The sequence below is a fragment of the Salarias fasciatus genome, chromosome 15, assembly GCF_902148845.1.
Source record: "Salarias fasciatus chromosome 15, fSalaFa1.1, whole genome shotgun sequence".
Classification (NCBI taxonomy): domain Eukaryota; kingdom Metazoa; phylum Chordata; class Actinopteri; order Blenniiformes; family Blenniidae; genus Salarias; species Salarias fasciatus.
The window spans coordinates 25,957,599-25,975,869 of record NC_043759.1 but is presented as its reverse complement, the minus strand read 5'-3'; the positions used below and the strand labels follow the sequence as shown (position 1 = coordinate 25,975,869).

Sequence of the window (18,271 nt, the reverse complement as noted above, 5' to 3'; positions counted from 1 at the left end):
CTCGTTGAAGCTCTTCTCGTTAACAATCTTTCTTACTTCATGTTATTTATTTTGAGTGCTGATACATGATATTACTGGACCTGGCAGGAGGACAGAAGGAAGGAAGAGAGACAGAGAGAGAAGGAAACAAACAAGTGAACAGACGAGGTGAAGAGAAGGAAGAGAGAGCAGAGATCTGACCGTCTTTCATCAACACTCCAGACGACCGGCTACTGCACCTGCATGAAGACATGACAGAGAGCATCCTGGACTTTTGCTGGAGATTAAAGAAAACAGTGAACTGGGCCGTGAAGCTGAGGATCCAGGTGTCAAATTACACCAGAGCATCAGGAGAGGCCTACTACAGATCACCTTTAGTCTAACCCACCACTAGAGAACAAGATAACTGAGTCCACAGGTAGAATGTGAAGAGTGATTAAAGATCAGAGTGATCATGAAAATGTGACAGTGATCATGCTGAAACGGCTTCATGACTCAGTTTCTGTGTCAAACTTGTGCAGCCCGGCGGTCCGTCCTGGAATATTGAGCTGTTCTGATCTGAGAAGTCAAATTACTTCCAAACAGATCTTTTAATGTGATCATTTTATTGTTGCGTTAAATTTAGAAAATTCGTTGTTTTTTTTTCTTTCACATTGATGAAACATTTTGTTAAAAAGTGCATCATATCCAGTGTGTGATTTTTATTTATTTTTAATCCCGAGCGCGCCTCTCCTACCTTTGATATGTGGAACTGTGAATAATTAAAAGCACATATTTGAATTATAAATACACTCACCATAGGGAAGGAGGAAAACACGCCTGAGGTCATGATTCTCCTCATCGTATATCATTACCATGCATTCGCCCAGTGTTTCCTCTGCTCCTCCTTTGTGTTTACCCCCCCCCAACCCCCCCCCACCCCCCCCCCCACCCCCCCACCCCGCCCCGGCCGGGCGGATCTGAATGGAGGCTGATTCAGGGTGTCAGGGCCTGTCCTGAATGTAATAAATTACCATCCAGCAAGTCCAGCACGTCACCTCCTCATCCCCGACTGACCTCACACACACACACACACACACACACACACACACACACACACACACACACTGTCACCTATCATCCCATGTCCCAGTGAACATTATCAGCGTTGTCAGAATGGTCTGTAGAAGGAGGCCGACGGATGAGTTCAGGCTCAGCTTCCATCTCAACTCTTATTTATTCTGTGTGTGTGTGTGTGTGTGTGTGTGTGTGTGTGTGTGTGTGTGTGTGTGTGTGTCAGCTGCGATCACATTAACACTCTGGTCAGTAGATGAAGAAATGTAGAAGTTGCTCAGCGTTGAACTTCACTCAGAGGTTGTTTTTTTTCTTTTCTTTTTTAAGCTGATTTTCTTTCCTCATTGTGTGAAAAAAACCACAAGACCCACAATAAAGAGAGAGAGAGAGAGTGTGTGTGTGTGTGTGTGCTGGTCATTATTAATGAGTCTGGATTTAATTTCCGATGAGCGATTATTTGACTGTTCATTTAGGGGAGATTTATGAGGAGCGGCGGTATCGGTGGCCTGCAGCCGCTCCTGTCTTTAATAAAGGGAAATGAACACATTAATCACGGAGCGGAGCGGCTCTGAATCTTCATCAGGGAGCGGCGCCTCGCGGCCAAACGACCTGTCTCCCTGCGCGTGATTTAACGGCGGAAAAACCCAGCCCTGCTCGTGCGCGCACACCTTGACCTGAGAGAGAGGGGGTTCCTAAGCGGGGTCAGCGGGCCGTGACCTGCTCTCCGGGCCTCGGACCTCGGACCGGGCCCTGGGGTTTCCTGGTCACGTGGCGCCCCCTGGAGGCCACGGCGTCCGGAGCGTCTGCTTCATTCACTGAAAACTGGAGGCATCGCGCACACTCCTCTGCTTGTACAGGGAGACACCGCCACCTGCTGGACGCTGGCTTCAACGGCAACTCAGTCTCACTACACTTCATGTTTTTGTAGCCGATTTTCGTCACTTCATCCCTTTTTTTCCCAACATTTTCGGACAGTTTTGACATTTTAGAAGAGAGTAGATTTTCCTCTGAGCTTTGCTTCATCCCAGCTCAGCTCTCAGAGTGGTTTTGTTTTCAAAAAATCTTGAAAGACTGAGACTGTCCTGGATGAAGAGGTGCAGAGGACGGACCACGCCTTCCTTGCCAACCAGAAATGTTTATTGCCGTCACATCCGGGAGCGAGGCGGCTCCAGCTCCAGACGTCTGGGAGGAGTAAACAGTGGTCACAAAGCATGTCGGTAACTTCAAAATAAAATTGAAAAAAATACCCTGATAAAACAGAAAAGATCTACTGAGAAACATCGGAACTCATTTCACTTAGAAAAAAAAAAAAAAAGCGTGGTAAAAAACAAACAACAGAACTATTTATTCAGTCAGTCAGCACAGCAGAGAAACGGCTCCTACTCTAATGGGTCCTACATGTGTAATCCGCTACACGTTCACTAACGCACACGCTGGAGGAGCTCCGGGTCCGCAGGCGTCCTGCAAATAAAGCTCGGAGGCATGTGGCATGATAGAAAACAGCACTACATACAGACGGCGCTGAAGCCGCAGGAGGGCTTCCTCTTCCTGCTGCAGAGAGCGAGATGACGGCGAGGAGGGAGACGGCGAGCCAGCCTGAGGTAGAAATTCAAAAGCACAACCTGGCAGGTCACTGAGGGCCGAGGCCGCCCGGCCCGGAGCCTCCTCCGCCCCCTCCGTCCTCAAACTGATCGGAGACGTCGATAAATGCCGCGAAAACATTAGTGCATTTCCTTCCTTGAACCTCCAGAATGAATTCAACACTCAAGTCAAAACTGGATATTGAAAATAAAATTATAAACATCAGAAATATTTATACAAAACTCCTCTAATTGATCTCTCCTGAGAATTGATAGCTGGTCTAAAAAAAAAAAAAGGGAGGAATCCTTCACTCTGTACACAAAATCATGAGAAAAATACTTACATTTCTTCTTAACGGCCAAGCTGTGATTCAAACTACTGGAATTACTGGGGTTTTTTGGGGTTGGGGGGTAAAAGCATAAATGCACCAGAAGGGTGTCATTCTGAAGTACAGAAACGACATTATGTACAAAAATATACATCTAACAAGACATTCCTAGCAGAGGCGTCTCCCCACTCTGGAAACGTCTCCGTCCGTCGTCCCGAAGGCAAAAAGCTCCGCGGTGGTGAAACTCCGCCCCAGAAGGGAGTCCCTGCTCCGTCCGTCCACCGACAAACACAAACAAAGCCTTAAAAAAAAAGAGAGAGGAGTCCGGGCGCGGGGGGGGGGGGGGCCGTCAGTACACGGCCGGGACGATCCGGTAGCGCACGGCCTGGCAGTACTCGTCCCACGCCGAGCCGTACTTCCTCCGGCACTGCTGCATGTCGCGCGAGTCCCGGTGCACCAGCAGGATGACGAAGTAGATCATGTAGTACCAGGGCAGCAGGTGGCTGAAGCCTGGGGGCACAGCGAGCAGCGGTTACCCCCACCGGACGCACCCGGCGCACGCACGCACACACACACACACACACACACACACACACACACACACACACTCACCGCAGGGCAGCGACCAGGCCAGCGCCATCAGCAGGTCGCCCAGGTAGTTGGGGTGGCGGACCACGCCCCACCAGCCCGACACCAGCAGGCTCTTCCCCGTCGCCGTGGGGATGGTCTTCAGACCTGAGGACGGAGGAGAGAGGCGTCACGCTGGCATGTCCTGCCGAGGCCCACGACCCAGAATCTGAGCTGCACCAGACCTAGAAGCTGGGCTTCCGTTATCCGGTAATTACAGGACTTTGACCGGTAACATCTGCTGAAGTCCGACATATTTTAACCACACCGGTCAAAATGTCCGGTGAAAAATATTCCCTCCAAGCAAAAATTGAATTCAAAACGGAAATTTCCACATCATTTTATTAAAAAAACACTGATAAAACCCCCAATTTTATCTTTTATGAATAAGCCTGGTTTATGTGGAAAAAAGTTTTTTTTTTTCAGGCAGAACTAAACTTGTAGCGCGTTTCATTACTGCGACAAAGCGCGGAGCACAACAATACAGCGGGAGATACATGTCGGAAGAGGCGAAACTTAAAGACTTTTTTAATAAACAAAATAGTTCAGAGGAGAAAGGGTCAGAGCCTGTAGAGCCCAAACGTCATGTCGCTGTCACGGTGCGGATCCTGACCGTCATTATCGGGCAGCTGTCCGGGACGCCGCTGTCTGACTCCTCATCGCTCACTGACGCTCAGTGCAGGGTTTAGAATCAGACTTTGTAAACAGTCCACTCAGGTTGTTACACAACTTTACTTTGAAGATAGAACAAATGTTTCTGGGACCAAATTATTCATGTTTTTAAATGTCTTTTTCACGTAGAGCGACAAAGTTTACATCGATTGAAAACACACCCCCACTTAATAACAGGAATAGATTTTTTTTACAGGCTTGCTTTGCAGGTGAGTAGACTTTATAAATGTCCTGATCTTTGGGCATATCTTTGAATAAATTCCTCTACCATTCTATTGAAATTTAGTCCACACGAAATTTGACAGGCGAGGGCGGCGCCCTATGAAAAGTATAACCCCCCCCCAATAATATTTGACTGCGAAATCAAGCGCTTGTCCGGTAAATTGAAAACCTGCCAGTTACGTTGTCCCCTGCCTTTTTTTTTGCGGAAACCCTGCCTAGAACCCAGAATCTGAGCTGTTTACCGAGGTCTAGAATGATGATGTGAAGTTCTTTCTACAGAACGTATCGAGGCGATCAGTCTGAGTCTGACACACAGAAGAAGTGAAGTGATGGACGGAGGCTGTCAGCAGAACGTACCGGACAGTCCGGGGTCTGACGGGTTCCTCCTGAAGGCGTTCTTCTCAGAGTTGGACTTCCTGAAGATGTAGAAGCCGACCACTGGAAGAGAGAGGAGCCCAGGTAAATGACGGCAGGTCAGTTCTGCGAAGGCGGTCGGTGAACATGTGGAGGAGGTCAGGCTCACGTTTCAGGAGGACGATGGCCGCCACAGCGGGGGGGCTCAGGGGGCTGGGGTGGCTCACCAGGTAGTAGGCCTGCAGGGTGTAGGTGAAGGGAACCCAGACCAGGTCCCCGAACGCCAGCATGAAGCCAAAGCCGTCGTGCATGAGGTCCATGGTGGTGAGGATGGCCTCCTGCGGGACACACAGTCTCAGCGCCGCCTGCCGCCGCCTGCTCTCACCTGTTCTCCGCCAGGGCCTGCTGGACGCACCTCGTTCCACAGACCGTCCACCACGTACAGCAGCTGGAACAGGTTCACCAGGACCATGGAGTAGGACGGAGCGTCCAGGCCCTGCTGCTTCATCTCCGCCAGAGCCATCGCAAAGTTGATCAAACACTGGAGGAGAGAGCAGGGCGGAGTCAGCGAGAAGACGAGATCGACGTCCTGTGAGACCCTGACAGGCTGGGACAGCAGGACTCTGTTCTCGTCTAAAACAGCATGAAGGCCTGATCCGTCTGGGAGGCGTCGGCCCGTTGGAGACGGACGCCTTGCTCCCGCGTCTCCGGACAGGACTCACCCAGCCGATCAGTCCGGGGCGCATCTCACAGAAGAACTTCAGGTCGAAGTCTCTGATGCGAGGATTGAGCTCACGTCCCTTGAAGAAGTCGTAGACCACGTTACCTGGGGGGCGGCGGAGGGAAACGACCACGAGAGGGAAAACACACAACCGTCAGGAAGTCAGAGAAGCGGGGTGTGTGGGCAGACCCGGGAGCACCGTCCCTACCGGAGTTCCCGCCGATGGCCAGCTGGTCCGCGGCGGCGTAGCGGGAGCGCACGTACAGGTAGACGCTGAGCAGCAGCGACAGCAGGAAGGTGGCCACGGCCAGCTGCAGGAAGCGGGCGTGGATGTAGGTCAGGTCCACGCCCTGGTGCACCGCCGCCGCCACCGCCGCCGCCGTCACCGCCACGGCGAAGAAACCTGCGGGGAGACGGGCGGACGCTCACATCTGGACGGGGGCGGGGACAGAGGCGGGGACAGAGGCGCGTCGGCGGGCCGGCGTCCGGACTCACCGTTGGTTCGGTACTTCAGCCTCTTGCCGGACCTCAGCGGCATCCCCTCGCTCAGCTTCCCCACGGGGAGGACGTAGAGCAGGGCCTGGAACAGGATCCAGAGCAGGACCAGGCCCAGGGCCTGGGCGTCCCACAGCGAGCCCAGAGGGGGCAGCGGGGGCGGGAAGTTGGCCAGGCTGGGGTCGTCCAGGTTGACCTGCAGGATGAGGAACAGGACCCAGGCAGGCAGGAAGAGCAGCCAGAAGTAGGCTCCTGCAAAACAGCACGGCACACACACAACGGCTCACTCAGCGTGTGTGTGTGTGTGTGTGTGTGTGTGTGTGTGTGTGTGTGTGTGTGTGTGTGTGTGTGTTTTATCAGTGCTAATAGGTTCAGTAAACAGTGGGTCTTCTCTTATTTTCTTGACTCTTGAGTGAAATGTGTTTCCTTGACCTTTCTTGACCTCTCTGGAGGTCAACCTACCGATCTTCCCTCCGAAGTCCAGCGGGCCGGAGGTGGCGGCGGCGGCGGCCGCCGCTGCAGGCTCCTTCCTCTTGGGGCTGGGTTTGGCGGCGGCCGGCTTCTCGTCTCCGGCGTCCTTCCTGCGCCGCAGGTTGTAGCGGCCCTGCGGCTCGGGCTCCTCTTCCATCTTCGCTTCAGACTTCTGAAGAAAGGCCAAAACGGTTCAATATGGGCCGAAGCCGACGGACAAGGTGTCACAGATCAGCAAGCTCCCGGAGCCACAGCTCAGCTGTGACATGAAGTGTGAGCGATGTGGTGACGCGTGCACGATGGGTTATGTCTTTTCCACTATTCAACTGTGAGACGACGACGACGACGACGACGACGACGACGACCACAACAACAACGACCACAACAACAACAACAACAACAACAACGATAACAACATGGCCAGACCTCAGGTTCAATGACTCACATTTAAATCCAAACTCCAGGTATAAGATGAAGTCTCAGACGGATGAAACGTCACAGAAGACAGACATCAAACACTTCTCCAACAAGATGAGCCAATAAATAAATCAAGTAAATAATGAAGAGGGTAAAGATGTTTATGAGACCTGCTGATTTCACATTTCCACTACACCTGCTGGACAGCAGCTTTAACTGCTGAGAATAAACTAGAAGGAGTAACCTGTAACCTGAAACAGTGGCTCCACACCAGCCTCACTCTGCATATCAGGAGTTTCAACGCAACAAATCACTCAATCCAACTAATGTCAGAACATCAGACCGTCTGAACAAAGGTAGAACAACTCAAACTCAACAGAGGAGTGACGCTCTGGAGCCTGCTTGGTGGAAACTAGAGATCTGAAGAGGCGTCATGTGATGCCGAGTGTGAGGGGGACCAAAGAGAGGCCTGCAGAGGAGTGAAGCTCTGGAAGAGCGTTTCCCATCATTCTCCGGTTGTCAAACTTTCTCAACATTCTGCTCTCAAACGAAATCCCGGCCGATGCATCAAGAACGAGCACAGAGGATAAAAGCTGAAACTGGCGGGGTGTGTGAACGCAGCGACGGTCGGCACGTGGCCTGGACATGTGAGGGGAGCCCCTCCATTGTGCCTGCATCATGACATTCCTTCAGCCGCCACTTACTTCAAAGCCCTTTCACGTTCGCACAGCGAGTAGTACCTGGAACACGTGTGTGTGTGTGTGTGTGTGTGTGTGTGTGTGTCCACTGCAGTCAGAATGTTCAAATAACGTGAACCGACGACTGATTAGCAGCAATGCAGAGAAACGTGCCAGACAGTGGTGTTGTTTTGGTAATTATGAGACAAAACTCACCTCGTTCACTTTGCTAGAAGTGTTATTGTCCTCTTTCTGTTTCTCCTCTTTCTTTTCATGCTTATTGTTGCTACTGTTTTCAGCTACCACTGTGTGTTTCTGCCAATCAAACGATGGGGGGACATTGATGGAGATGAGAGATAAAACAAAAACAAACAAACAAACAAACAAAGAACACAAAAAGCAACTTCAGTCTTGGATCACAGCGCTGGCCACAGTGACACTGAATCAGGGGTGTCAGACTTTGGGATCCGCTGGTCTAAAACCAGGGACGGGGTCAGAGGAACCCAGAAGCGAGCAGCAGATGGCCCCGGCCGGATTACAGCAGTGGGAGGAGCTAGCAGCTTAACGCCGGAGAACCGGCGCTAGTTAGCGTGACAGCCGCACCGCCGGGCTTTTTAAAGCATCCAGAATGAAATTTTAGGAGTCTGAAATGTAATCAGACCTCCTCATGCTGGAACTAAGAATAAGAACGAGGGCTGCACTGGATCTGACACCAGTCTGACACCCCGGACAGAGAGACGCCCCCCTCCCATCAGCGTAACACACACCAGGGTGTGTGTCAGTGACAGAAGAGCTTCTTCAGGCTTCAGACGTCTGCCTGAAGAAGCTCTCAGATGGACGCCGCCTCTGTGACACTTGTTCATCAGAGGGTGTGTTAGCCCGTCGTGTTCGACCACTGACCAACACTGAGAGCAAACACACACGTTTGGAGGACAGAGGTTTAGAACGGTCAGTCAGGACGACAGAAAACAGCAGAGTGCAGCAGAACCCCGGCTCAAGACAAGCTGGTTCTGCAAACAAACAGCTGAGGAGACAATTCCACGGTGAGAACAGCCTTAAAGGAAGGACCGACATCAGTGGGGCTGACACTTCATCATGGCCTGAACAGACTCTGTGATTTTCAGCCGTCCCAGACGAAAGATCACCACTGTGAGAGAATCGCAGTGATACCGTTCATCTGGTCTCTAAATCCGTGGTCCTACGGCGCCCTGTCAAACCGGGTCAGGGACGTCTGCGCCTGGGACCAAAGATCAGCTAAGACTCTGACAGTGTCAGAAATGTGGGCTGATGGAGAGAGAGAGAGAGAGAGACTGGTCCTGCGACTTATGACGATGCTTTTTATGTCTACATGTAGCGTTTTGTTGGAAAATGACAGTCAGTAAATGCTAATAATGCACAATGCTAACGTAAAAGGCTAGAGGATGCTAACGCTAACTTACTTCAGCTCCCTTTGCAAAATTGCAATGGGAGCTGGGAAAGATTTGTAGATCCATGTTGCACAGTGGTTAAAATCACAGTCTGTCCAGGCCATGAGATACACGACTGAACTCAAACTACAGCGTCAACGGTGCCGCGACAGCACCGAGAAGATGAACCTGTTTTCCCCTGGAAGAACTTGAAGGTCCCATAGTACACAAAACTCACTTCCTAGAGGTTCTCTAGCAGTAACCTGTCTTCATAGGCCCCACAAGAGAAGACGGTCTGTCTCCTCCTTCTATAGCTGCAGGTTTTACTGAATGTCTCTTCAAACAGACGATTGGTAGTGGACACTCAAACACTAGCAGAAACCAGACATGGCACAGGTTGTTCACCTGTTGATGGCCAGAAACCTGGAAACAGCCTGTTCTCAGTAGAACTCGGTGGACTGGCTGGAAGTCAGAACCGAGGCTGATTTGGAGAAATACACTTTGAACACAGCGCCGTGGGACTTCTCTGTGAAGCTGCTGACAAACTGCATAATATGGGACCTTAAAGTTTCACGCAGGCCGGCTCAGTTTTGTGCCGCTTGTCGTGACAGAAAACGAGCAGCGTTACAGTGAGGTAAAGTTTAGTGAGGGGGGGCTCATCTGCTCACACTCTGGAAGCTGTAATAACACAGTGGAACTGTGAATCGGGGTGGATGCTCGCCTTTCATTTAGAAAGCTAAAGTGGCTGTGTTCAGTGAACAGCACTCACCAGGGGCGTCAGCCTCACTTCCAGCGTATCCTTCAGCTTGATCTCCTTGCGAGCGGCTGGAACGCTTTCCGCTGCGGCTGCGGCTGTGCGGGAGGAGGAGCGGCGTGTGGTCCGGGCCGGAGAGCGGGAGGGGCTGCGGCGGCGGCCCGGGGAACGGGAGCGAGAGCGGGACCGGGAGCGGGTGTAGAAACCCACGGCACTCTGAAGGGAAGCAGCGTTAAGACAGAGTCACACTGGCGGCCTGACGGACTCGGAGAAGTGAAGCTCTTTCCCCACACGGGGGGCCGATCAGCGTAACATGTCTGTGCATAGAAATGGGTACAAACTGGATATTACATAAACACATGTGGAAGCCGATCTATAAATAGGACTCACTGAGTATGAAGTAACCCAAACCCCATGAAGCACCTCGACCTCCAGGAATACCAGAGTGTGTCACAAAAGCCCAGCTGGGAGACATTCCTTCATCTGGCTCACCAACACTTTTTCTAACCCACTCCCAGCTCATGAATCAACCGATGGAAGAGTCTCACCTTGATGTCCTGCTCCCGGAGCTCCAGCTCGGTGCCGTCCTTGTAGATGACGGTGTAGAGCTGACTCTGAGCGTTGAAGCGCAGCACTTTGACCTCATAGTACAGGTTGCTGCCGGGCCAGCGGCCCATCACCACGTCCCCTCGCTGGTGTTTCACAGTCGGCATCCTCATGGACCTGGAGCACAGCAATGAACACACGCCCCGTTCAGCAACAGCCTGACACTGGAGGAAATGTGTCGAGGTTCGTTTAGAATGAATACCCAGTCTGGGTTATCTCAGAAAACATTCTGAGCCATATAGTGTGATTTTACTCCGTATTCATTCAGAAAGCAGAGAACAGCTGAGAGTGATGGAGGGAAAATCCCTCATGACTGAGACAAAAGAAAGAAGAAAGAAACCTGATGCTGAGAATCTGTGTTTGGAAATTCATTCATTTTCCTATCTACTTGTCCTTTTCAGGGTCATAGGGGGGCTGGAGCCAATCCCAGCTCCATATAGCTGAGGCAGGGGTTCACCCTGGACAGTTCAGTCTGTCACTGGGTCAACACAGCGGGGCAATTTAGGGTCATCAATTAACCTGACGTGTGTGTGTTTGGACCGTGGAAGGAAGCTGCAGCACCTGGACAGAACGAACACACACACACACACACACACACACACACACACACACACACACACACACACACACACACAGTCTTGTATTTCTATCCTTGTGGGGACCGTCCATTGACTCCCATTCATGTCTAGCCCCTTACCCTAACCCTAACCCACACCACAACAAAGCCTAACCCTAAAGAAATGTTTTTGCACTTTTACTTTTTTCAGTAACAACAACATGGTCAAGAAAACACTGTTTCTCCTACTTAGGACCGGAAAAAGGTCCCCACAAGGCACGTCGTTCCACGTTTTGCTATCCTTGTGGGGACATTTGGCCCCGACAAGGATAGAAATACAAGAACACACACACACACACACACACACACACACACACACACCACACACACACACACACACACACACACACACACGGAGAACATGCAAACTGCACACAGAAAGGCCCCAGGTGCGATTTCAACCCTGCTGTGAGGCAAGAGCACTGAGCAACTGAAAAGCTTTCAGAAAAGTTTTATTAAAAAATAAAATAAAATAAAATAAAATAAAATAAAATAAAATAAAATAAAATAAAATAAAATAAATCTTCAAAAACACCCCATATATTCTGGAAAACCTTTTTAATGGAGGTTTTGTGACTGAACTGATACAATACTATTGGTATTTGGTATAACTGAAGATTAGACATTGTTCTTCTGATCAGAACTGTTTGAAACTGAAAATATCTGCAGCTGTTTAATCGTGGGACTTTTTCCTGGCAATATCCATTATATTAAGTGGCAATATGACTGAAATCTATGACAACATTTCTTAGAAATCTGGTGAGAATAGAACATACTCTATTAAATCCCAGAGGGAAAGTCTTTGTCTTTATTAAAACCATGAACAGTGAATGTTAGGAATAGATTTTACCCAGAAACAACCCGGTGAGCAACAAGTGAAGCCATGAAGGACGCAGAGGACCAGCAGCCTGTCTGCAGATTCTTTAAATGAGAATGACAAACGTAAAGCAGACTGTAAACTGTGAGCAAGAGGAGGAGGAACACCGGAAATGTAACCACCAGACAGCTGGACCTGCTGTTTCAAATGAACTGGTTCTCCTGTTAAATGGTGACTGTCTTTCTCTGGCGGCTGCTGCTGCTGCTGCCAGGAAAAGCAGATGTGTATGAATACTGTAGACGGCTGCTGGAGGTGGTTCACAGCAATACATAACCTTCACATCGTTCATGTATGGAGCATCAATAAGGTTAGTGGCGTTTAATAAGTACATCTATCAGTGCTCTGTCTCGACAAGCAGCTCGATCAGCACCCGTCCTTTAAAAAGCTGGTACTGCTGCATCCTGAGTCTGACTCTGCAATCTCTTCGTAAACTGTGCATAACTTTTTGTGTGTGTTGTTTCCACATTTCAACACAATAAAGATGGCTGATGGTTTTTAACCCTCACCATTAAACATCCACAAGAATCTATAGAACGATGATAACACTGACTGGTTGGTGATAGCTACATCAGGCTGAGCTCCATGTAGACGATACTGTACACTCTTTGTGTTTGGTGCTACAGTGACTTGTTCCATACATGTATTTAGCAAGGAGCCACTCAGGAGCTCTTTCTAGCGAGCGGAGCTGGTTGGCATTGCCGGGTACAACAATGAGGTGGCCTCTGCACGGTCAGCACGACGGGCCATAGTGACCAGAGGGGCTCAGGGGCTAAAGGACCAGCAGAACTGCTGACAGACCTGTCAGACACGGCAGAGACAGCCAGGCCAGGGATTTTACCACAGACACTGTCTACAAACCAGGGAAACTGTCAACTCTGTGTGTGCTTGTCTGTGTGTGTCCATTACAGATCTTATTTCAGGGTTGACAGAGTGTCTGTTATAACACTAGATACTAAAAAGACTTGTCAGAGTCATACATATGATATTATCACCAATATTATTAATATTCTTATAATATGACTAATTTAAGAGGAACACTGGGGTAATAAATATGACTTCTGGGTTTGGTTTCCACCTCAAGCTATAAGAAGAATGAATGAACCAGCCTCCTGGCAAACTTGAAGACCAGGTTATGGATTTAGGGAATGGATTTCACTTATACTGTGCTGCTCCACAGGTTGTGTGACCCATTAGTCACATTCACCCATTCACACTGTGCAGGAGGCAGCGGCCATGCGAGGTGCTCAGTCCATCCACTGGCTTCCAGAAGTTTGGGGTTTGGTGTCTTACTCAAGGACACTTCGACATGTGGACAGATGGGGAGATGTGGAATAGAACCAGATCTAACATATCTATCATAACAATACTCTTCCCTTCTGTTCAGGCAATACACCTTATTTCCAGGTCATTCATCAGAGAACACAGTGGAAACATGTAGAGAAGGCATGATTGGAAAAAGGCCTATTTTACTGAACAGAAGAAAAGAGAATGTTAAGTTGGGCAGTTTATCAATGATTGATCATGATTTTGGTTTTGGCTTCTCGAGATCATAAAAACATTATAAAAGTTTAAAAAAAGATTCATCTGCTGCACTGTGCGGCATGTAAGCAAGTTTCCTGCACTGTGAAAGCACCGCCAGCAGCTGTTGCAGCTGCAGCAGACAAAGCACGCTGACGTCTGAGGATCAGTGACAGTTCACAGAGCGAGCGACTGAAGACATGTCAGAGAAGCAGCCTTTGCTTGAGAAGAAAGTTAAGACGACTTCCGTCAGCTGGAGACGTTCTGGCTTCAAGTCATCGGAAATAATTTGCAAAGTTTGTCAAGCTGTCATGTCTGCGTGCCAAGGCAACACAACCAATTTAACTGTTTCAAGTTCAGCAATAAAGCGGTCTGTGGGCAAGAAACACAGGCAGCCGTGGCAGGGGGGTTAAAGAGGCGCCGACCTCGGCTGGTACAACAGCTTCATCACGGCGTAAAGCAGCGGCTGTCAGTGTTTAGCTGACTTTCAGTCAAACCACTTCCTGAGGTGGTCTGGGAAACATCTGTCCCCAGAGGCTTTGGAGTGTGGGTGTCACATCGGGGACGGTGGCGTAGCAGCAAAATACCACGACTTCACACATAAAGCATCAGTGCTTTCATTCAAAACATCTCAAGTAGCTCTAATCTGTTCGCAGCTGGATGAGATAAAACCGAGCCTCTGACTGGGGAATGAATAACTGCGCTGAGCCCTTTGATCTTTTCTATGACGAGACATACAGGTAGTAATAAATCCAAACTCAACTGGTTCACCCAGAGTGCATGATACGGACAAGCGTACACGGCGTGCATCAGGTTCTCCTCATGAGATCTGATCACACCCAAACGCTTGTTAATGCCAGGTGGAAATGAGATCTATCACTCATTTCACTTCAACACACTGCTTATAAACAAATTTGGAGCCGGAAATTCTCCTTTTTTTTATAAAAATAAATGTTAAAATCATTTAAAATGCATGGCGAGTATTGCAGTATGAGACTTTTACCTTTTGATGTGTGAGTGAGTAATAAACAGTATGCAAGATTTCCAACCGCTGAACGAGCTAATAATGCAAAAGACACTTTTTATTCCATGTTTGTTTCCATACAATCACTTTGTTGCTCCTAAAATATTAACAGTGTTTAATAAGCACTTCAGTCAGTCGTCCTGGTGTATCGGATTTAATGGTTTCCGTGTTAACTAGTGACCAGCTTCCTCTGGCGTCTCTGGTTGCTGCTAGTAACAGCAGATGTCCAGTTTGCAGTTCATTAATGCCGCTACTGTGTTCAGAGTTTGTTTGAATGAATGTGTTACTGAAAAAAAAAACACCGTGTGTTTGTTGGCGAGTGTAAACAAGAAGCTAATCACTTTGCAACGATCCACTTTCAATAGAACAATGAGACCTGAGTGGATCACGTGTCTGGTGTTACTGGAGTAAAACACGTGTTTTGTTTTTAATCAGAACGACGTGATAAAATCACCAAGATGATCACGTTTACTCCGGTGTTTCGAACGAATCGGATTCCCTGTTGACTGGTGACCGACTTGACGCTAATCGCAGCGGATGTTATAATAACATTTGCAAAACTTATGACAGTTCCAGATGTCATTGTAAATACGGCTAATCGGCGTTCAAAAGAATAACTACGGGTTGCTAACATAGAGCAGCAACACGCGACGCTGAAGGGAGTTGGTCACCAGTCAACACGGAAACCACTTAATCTGTAACAGCTCTGGGTGTCGCGAGTAACGGGAACCCAATATCCTGCTTCACGGGTCATCGGGGGACGTCAAGCAGTCATAATAACTTAACAAACTGAAGGGCATACTGAAATCCTGCCTTTTCTAAATGTCACCCAGAGAGAAAAGGGGGTGTTTTAAACATTTACTGTGACTAGCGGCGACCGCAAATAACATTTTAACACGGAAACGAGTAAATCCGCGCTATTCCCTTAAATAAAAGGTTGTTTTGAATTGTGGATTCCTCAATGACCGACGATATACTTGTACGTTTCCGCCGTCAATTAAACAGCATCTTTACCAGGTTATAAACATTTCCACCAATAAGTCGGAACTTGTACCTTCGGTTTACAACCAACTCCCGCTAGCTTCGGCTAAACCTCAATTTCTTCACCGAGACAAGTATAAACATTCAGCCATCAAATGCACTGCAAACACTCTCACCGGGCGGAATGCACTTACCTCAGCTATGTGCGAATAATTCCAATTAATATAACGGATCAAATATCCCAAATAAAAGGAGGGTAAAAGATTAAGCCTTGAAATTAAAAGGAAACTTTGCTAACGTTAGACGGAGTGAGCGCTCCCTCCCTCCTGGTGGAACCTAGCTGCGCCGCTGAAGGCGCCAAAGCTTCTGATTGGTCCGCTCGGCATTCAATTCAAACACAGCCGCGCTCTGGTTGGTCGACGCTGAGCCCCTGCCGCGACGCGATTGGTTCAAACGGGGGGAACGCTTCTTTGTTTACTGGTGTCAAATAACTGTTTGACAAAATGGTGGCGCTGATAGAAAGACACACGAACACACACAGGCTTGCGCGCTCACACACACACATACACACGCGCGCCCTTGGTCACTTATCTGCAGACGCTCGTGAACGTAAAATTGTAAGAAAATGAACATTTTATGTTTTTTTTATTTCATTCACACTAGTCATTTCCCAAATGAAATTTGCCTCATCGATAAAAAACGCTTTAAAAAGACGAAATAATTAAAATGAACAATTAGTTAAAACCATGGGGAAAATGTTAAAACATGAAGAATTTCAAAATGTAAACCAGACCTGAAAAATAGGAGAAAAAATGTTCAATAAAAATGTGTAAAATATCCCTCCCTCCCTCTTGTGGCCATTCGACTCTAGGGTTAGGGTTAGGTTAGGGTTACCTCCTCCCTGTGAGTAGTGTTTGCTGTGTTTTGGTTAATTTCATCCTTCTTGACCTAATATTAGTCCCAGTCAAGCCCTGTATTCATTATCAAGTAAAAATCACTTTTTTTCCGGTCGTATTAGATTAAACTTTCTCTCTGTTATTTCCCTGTGAAGCAATGCTGAAAGGAATTTCTCTAAAGTCTTTTCAATTTTTAAAATTTCTCTGAAAAATGCTGGAAAAGAAGGATGAAAACACTGAAATCAGGTACAAAACAGCTGAAAAGGTAATGAAATGTTCACCATCTTAAAATTCATAAGTGTAACATACAAACAGTTTTTGTCCTTGTTTCAAAACTGCTGTAAGAAGCTGTGTCTCTTTATAAGGGTACTTTTTAGTCCAGTTAACTTTGATATGGTGGAATATCATAAAAAAGGCCCTAAAGGTTGTAGAGCCCCAGTTTAAACCAATATATTATTTATTTATTTGTGTTGCTTGATGGTGAATTGTAGTTTTTTTTTAAAGAAACAAGTTTTGCATATCAATAATTGGTGAAACAGTCACAAGTAAACAATATTTCTGCAGAAATAAAAGGTTTTGTATTCCTGTAACGCAAACTGTACATTATGTAAGATGTGTGTGCATTAACTTAAGAGTTTGTATCTTAAAGGAATCCTTGATCTGTAGCTTCAGAAAGACACACGTTAACTTTACCCACCTGTTTTGCAGTTAAAATATGATGATAGATGTTGTACAGGAGGATAAACTGTGTCTTCACCATCAGTGGGTGGAGCTTGGCATCAGTGGGTGGAGTCTGTCACCACAGTGGGTGGAGCTTTCTCTGCTTCATCTCCAAACCTTCCAGCACTTTGATCCTTTAAACTTTGAGTTTTCCACCTTTGAGGGCTCCACTTCCTGAAGTCTGGCTCTGAACGGCGGAGCAGTGAGACGGTCGTAGGTTTGAGTTTGCATGTTCTCCCTGTGCGCGTCTGGTTTCTCCTCACTGACAAGTGCAGAGCCACACATCAACTGAATAAATATGGAAATCACACCGATATGAATGAGACACGGAGGGAGAGCTTGAACAGAACAGCTGTTTTCAACCACCTTCCCTCAGTAAAGTGTGTTTTCTGCTCAAACTGGGGGCCTGACAGACAACATGCAGTAGAAAACACACCAGGACTCATTTAAAAACAGAACACCTCCAGTCTTGTATTGCAATATTTATTTCATTATCTCAAACGTAACAATATGTTAGCAATGCAGACTGACATGAGAACGGTGTGAGTGAAGAACGGAAACAGAAAACCTCCTCGGTACCCAAATATTCACAGCAAAAAGGAAAAAAAAAAAAGAAGAAAGGGTTTAGCAAACATTAGCGAGAACATTGTTTGCAGCTCAGAGCTGCCAGACACACACACACACTCATACACACAGACACACAGACACACACACACACACACACACACAGAACATCCTCATCCGGAGGCCCAAACAGAGCTTCAGGTTTAGAAAAATAACTTCAGAGTGAAGATCACCTTTTATAGGCCTCGTGTGTCAGAGTTTGATTGTACTACTAAGCTGTAAGAGAAGCGTCCCCACGTCTGCCCAGAATCACGTCGGCTTAAAAAAAACAACAGAAATATCAAACGAAACAATAAAACAGACGAAGAAAATCGATGTTTTCCAGGAGAAACGCAGAAGCAGTGAACTCTCCCTGAAATGAAGCGTGATCAGAAAGACGGGCTCCACGCATCGCTAACCTCACGCCTCCGACGTTACACTTTCAGGCAAGGCACGGCCCGGACGGCCCGGACGGCCCGGACGGACCGGGGCGGGCGCCGAGCGGCCCGGTCAGGCCAGAGGAGGCGCTCTCTGTGGGACCAGGGCCGGAGCTGCTGCTGCTGCTGCTGGACTCGCCGTCAGACGCTCGTCTGGAGGGTTCTGGTCACAGTGCGGACAGAACCCGGCGGGCCTGGAACCAGAGCCGACCCAGGAGGAGCGGCGTCCTACTTTC

At 48.2% G+C, this 18,271-nt stretch overlaps 2 protein-coding genes across 4 annotated transcripts in view; both read right to left on the bottom strand.

The window, feature by feature from the left end:
- Positions 1-2,165: 2,165 nt before the first annotated feature.
- lbr (lamin B receptor) lies at positions 2,166-15,712 on the bottom strand. The gene is made up of 13 exons (XM_030109955.1): positions 15,574-15,712; positions 10,306-10,480; positions 9,773-9,973; positions 7,814-7,912; positions 6,495-6,675; positions 6,033-6,284; positions 5,746-5,940; positions 5,539-5,642; positions 5,232-5,357; positions 4,986-5,154; positions 4,820-4,900; positions 3,554-3,676; positions 2,166-3,451 (listed from the first exon to the last, which is right to left on the bottom strand). Exons 2-13 carry the CDS (start codon positions 10,474-10,476, stop codon positions 3,291-3,293), a joined length of 1,863 nt encoding a protein of 620 aa, XP_029965815.1. The 5' UTR covers positions 10,477-10,480; positions 15,574-15,712; the 3' UTR covers positions 2,166-3,290.
- A 1,804-nt stretch (positions 15,713-17,516) lies between these two features.
- The window catches only part of enah (ENAH actin regulator), a 42,958-nt gene continuing 42,203 nt past the window's right edge, over positions 17,517-18,271 (bottom strand). For all 3 annotated transcript variants that reach the window (XM_030109951.1, XM_030109953.1, XM_030109952.1), the window contains exon 14: positions 17,517-18,271. This exon is cut by the window's right edge and continues 2,491 nt beyond it. The gene's annotated coding sequence lies outside the window, so the exon portion shown is untranslated.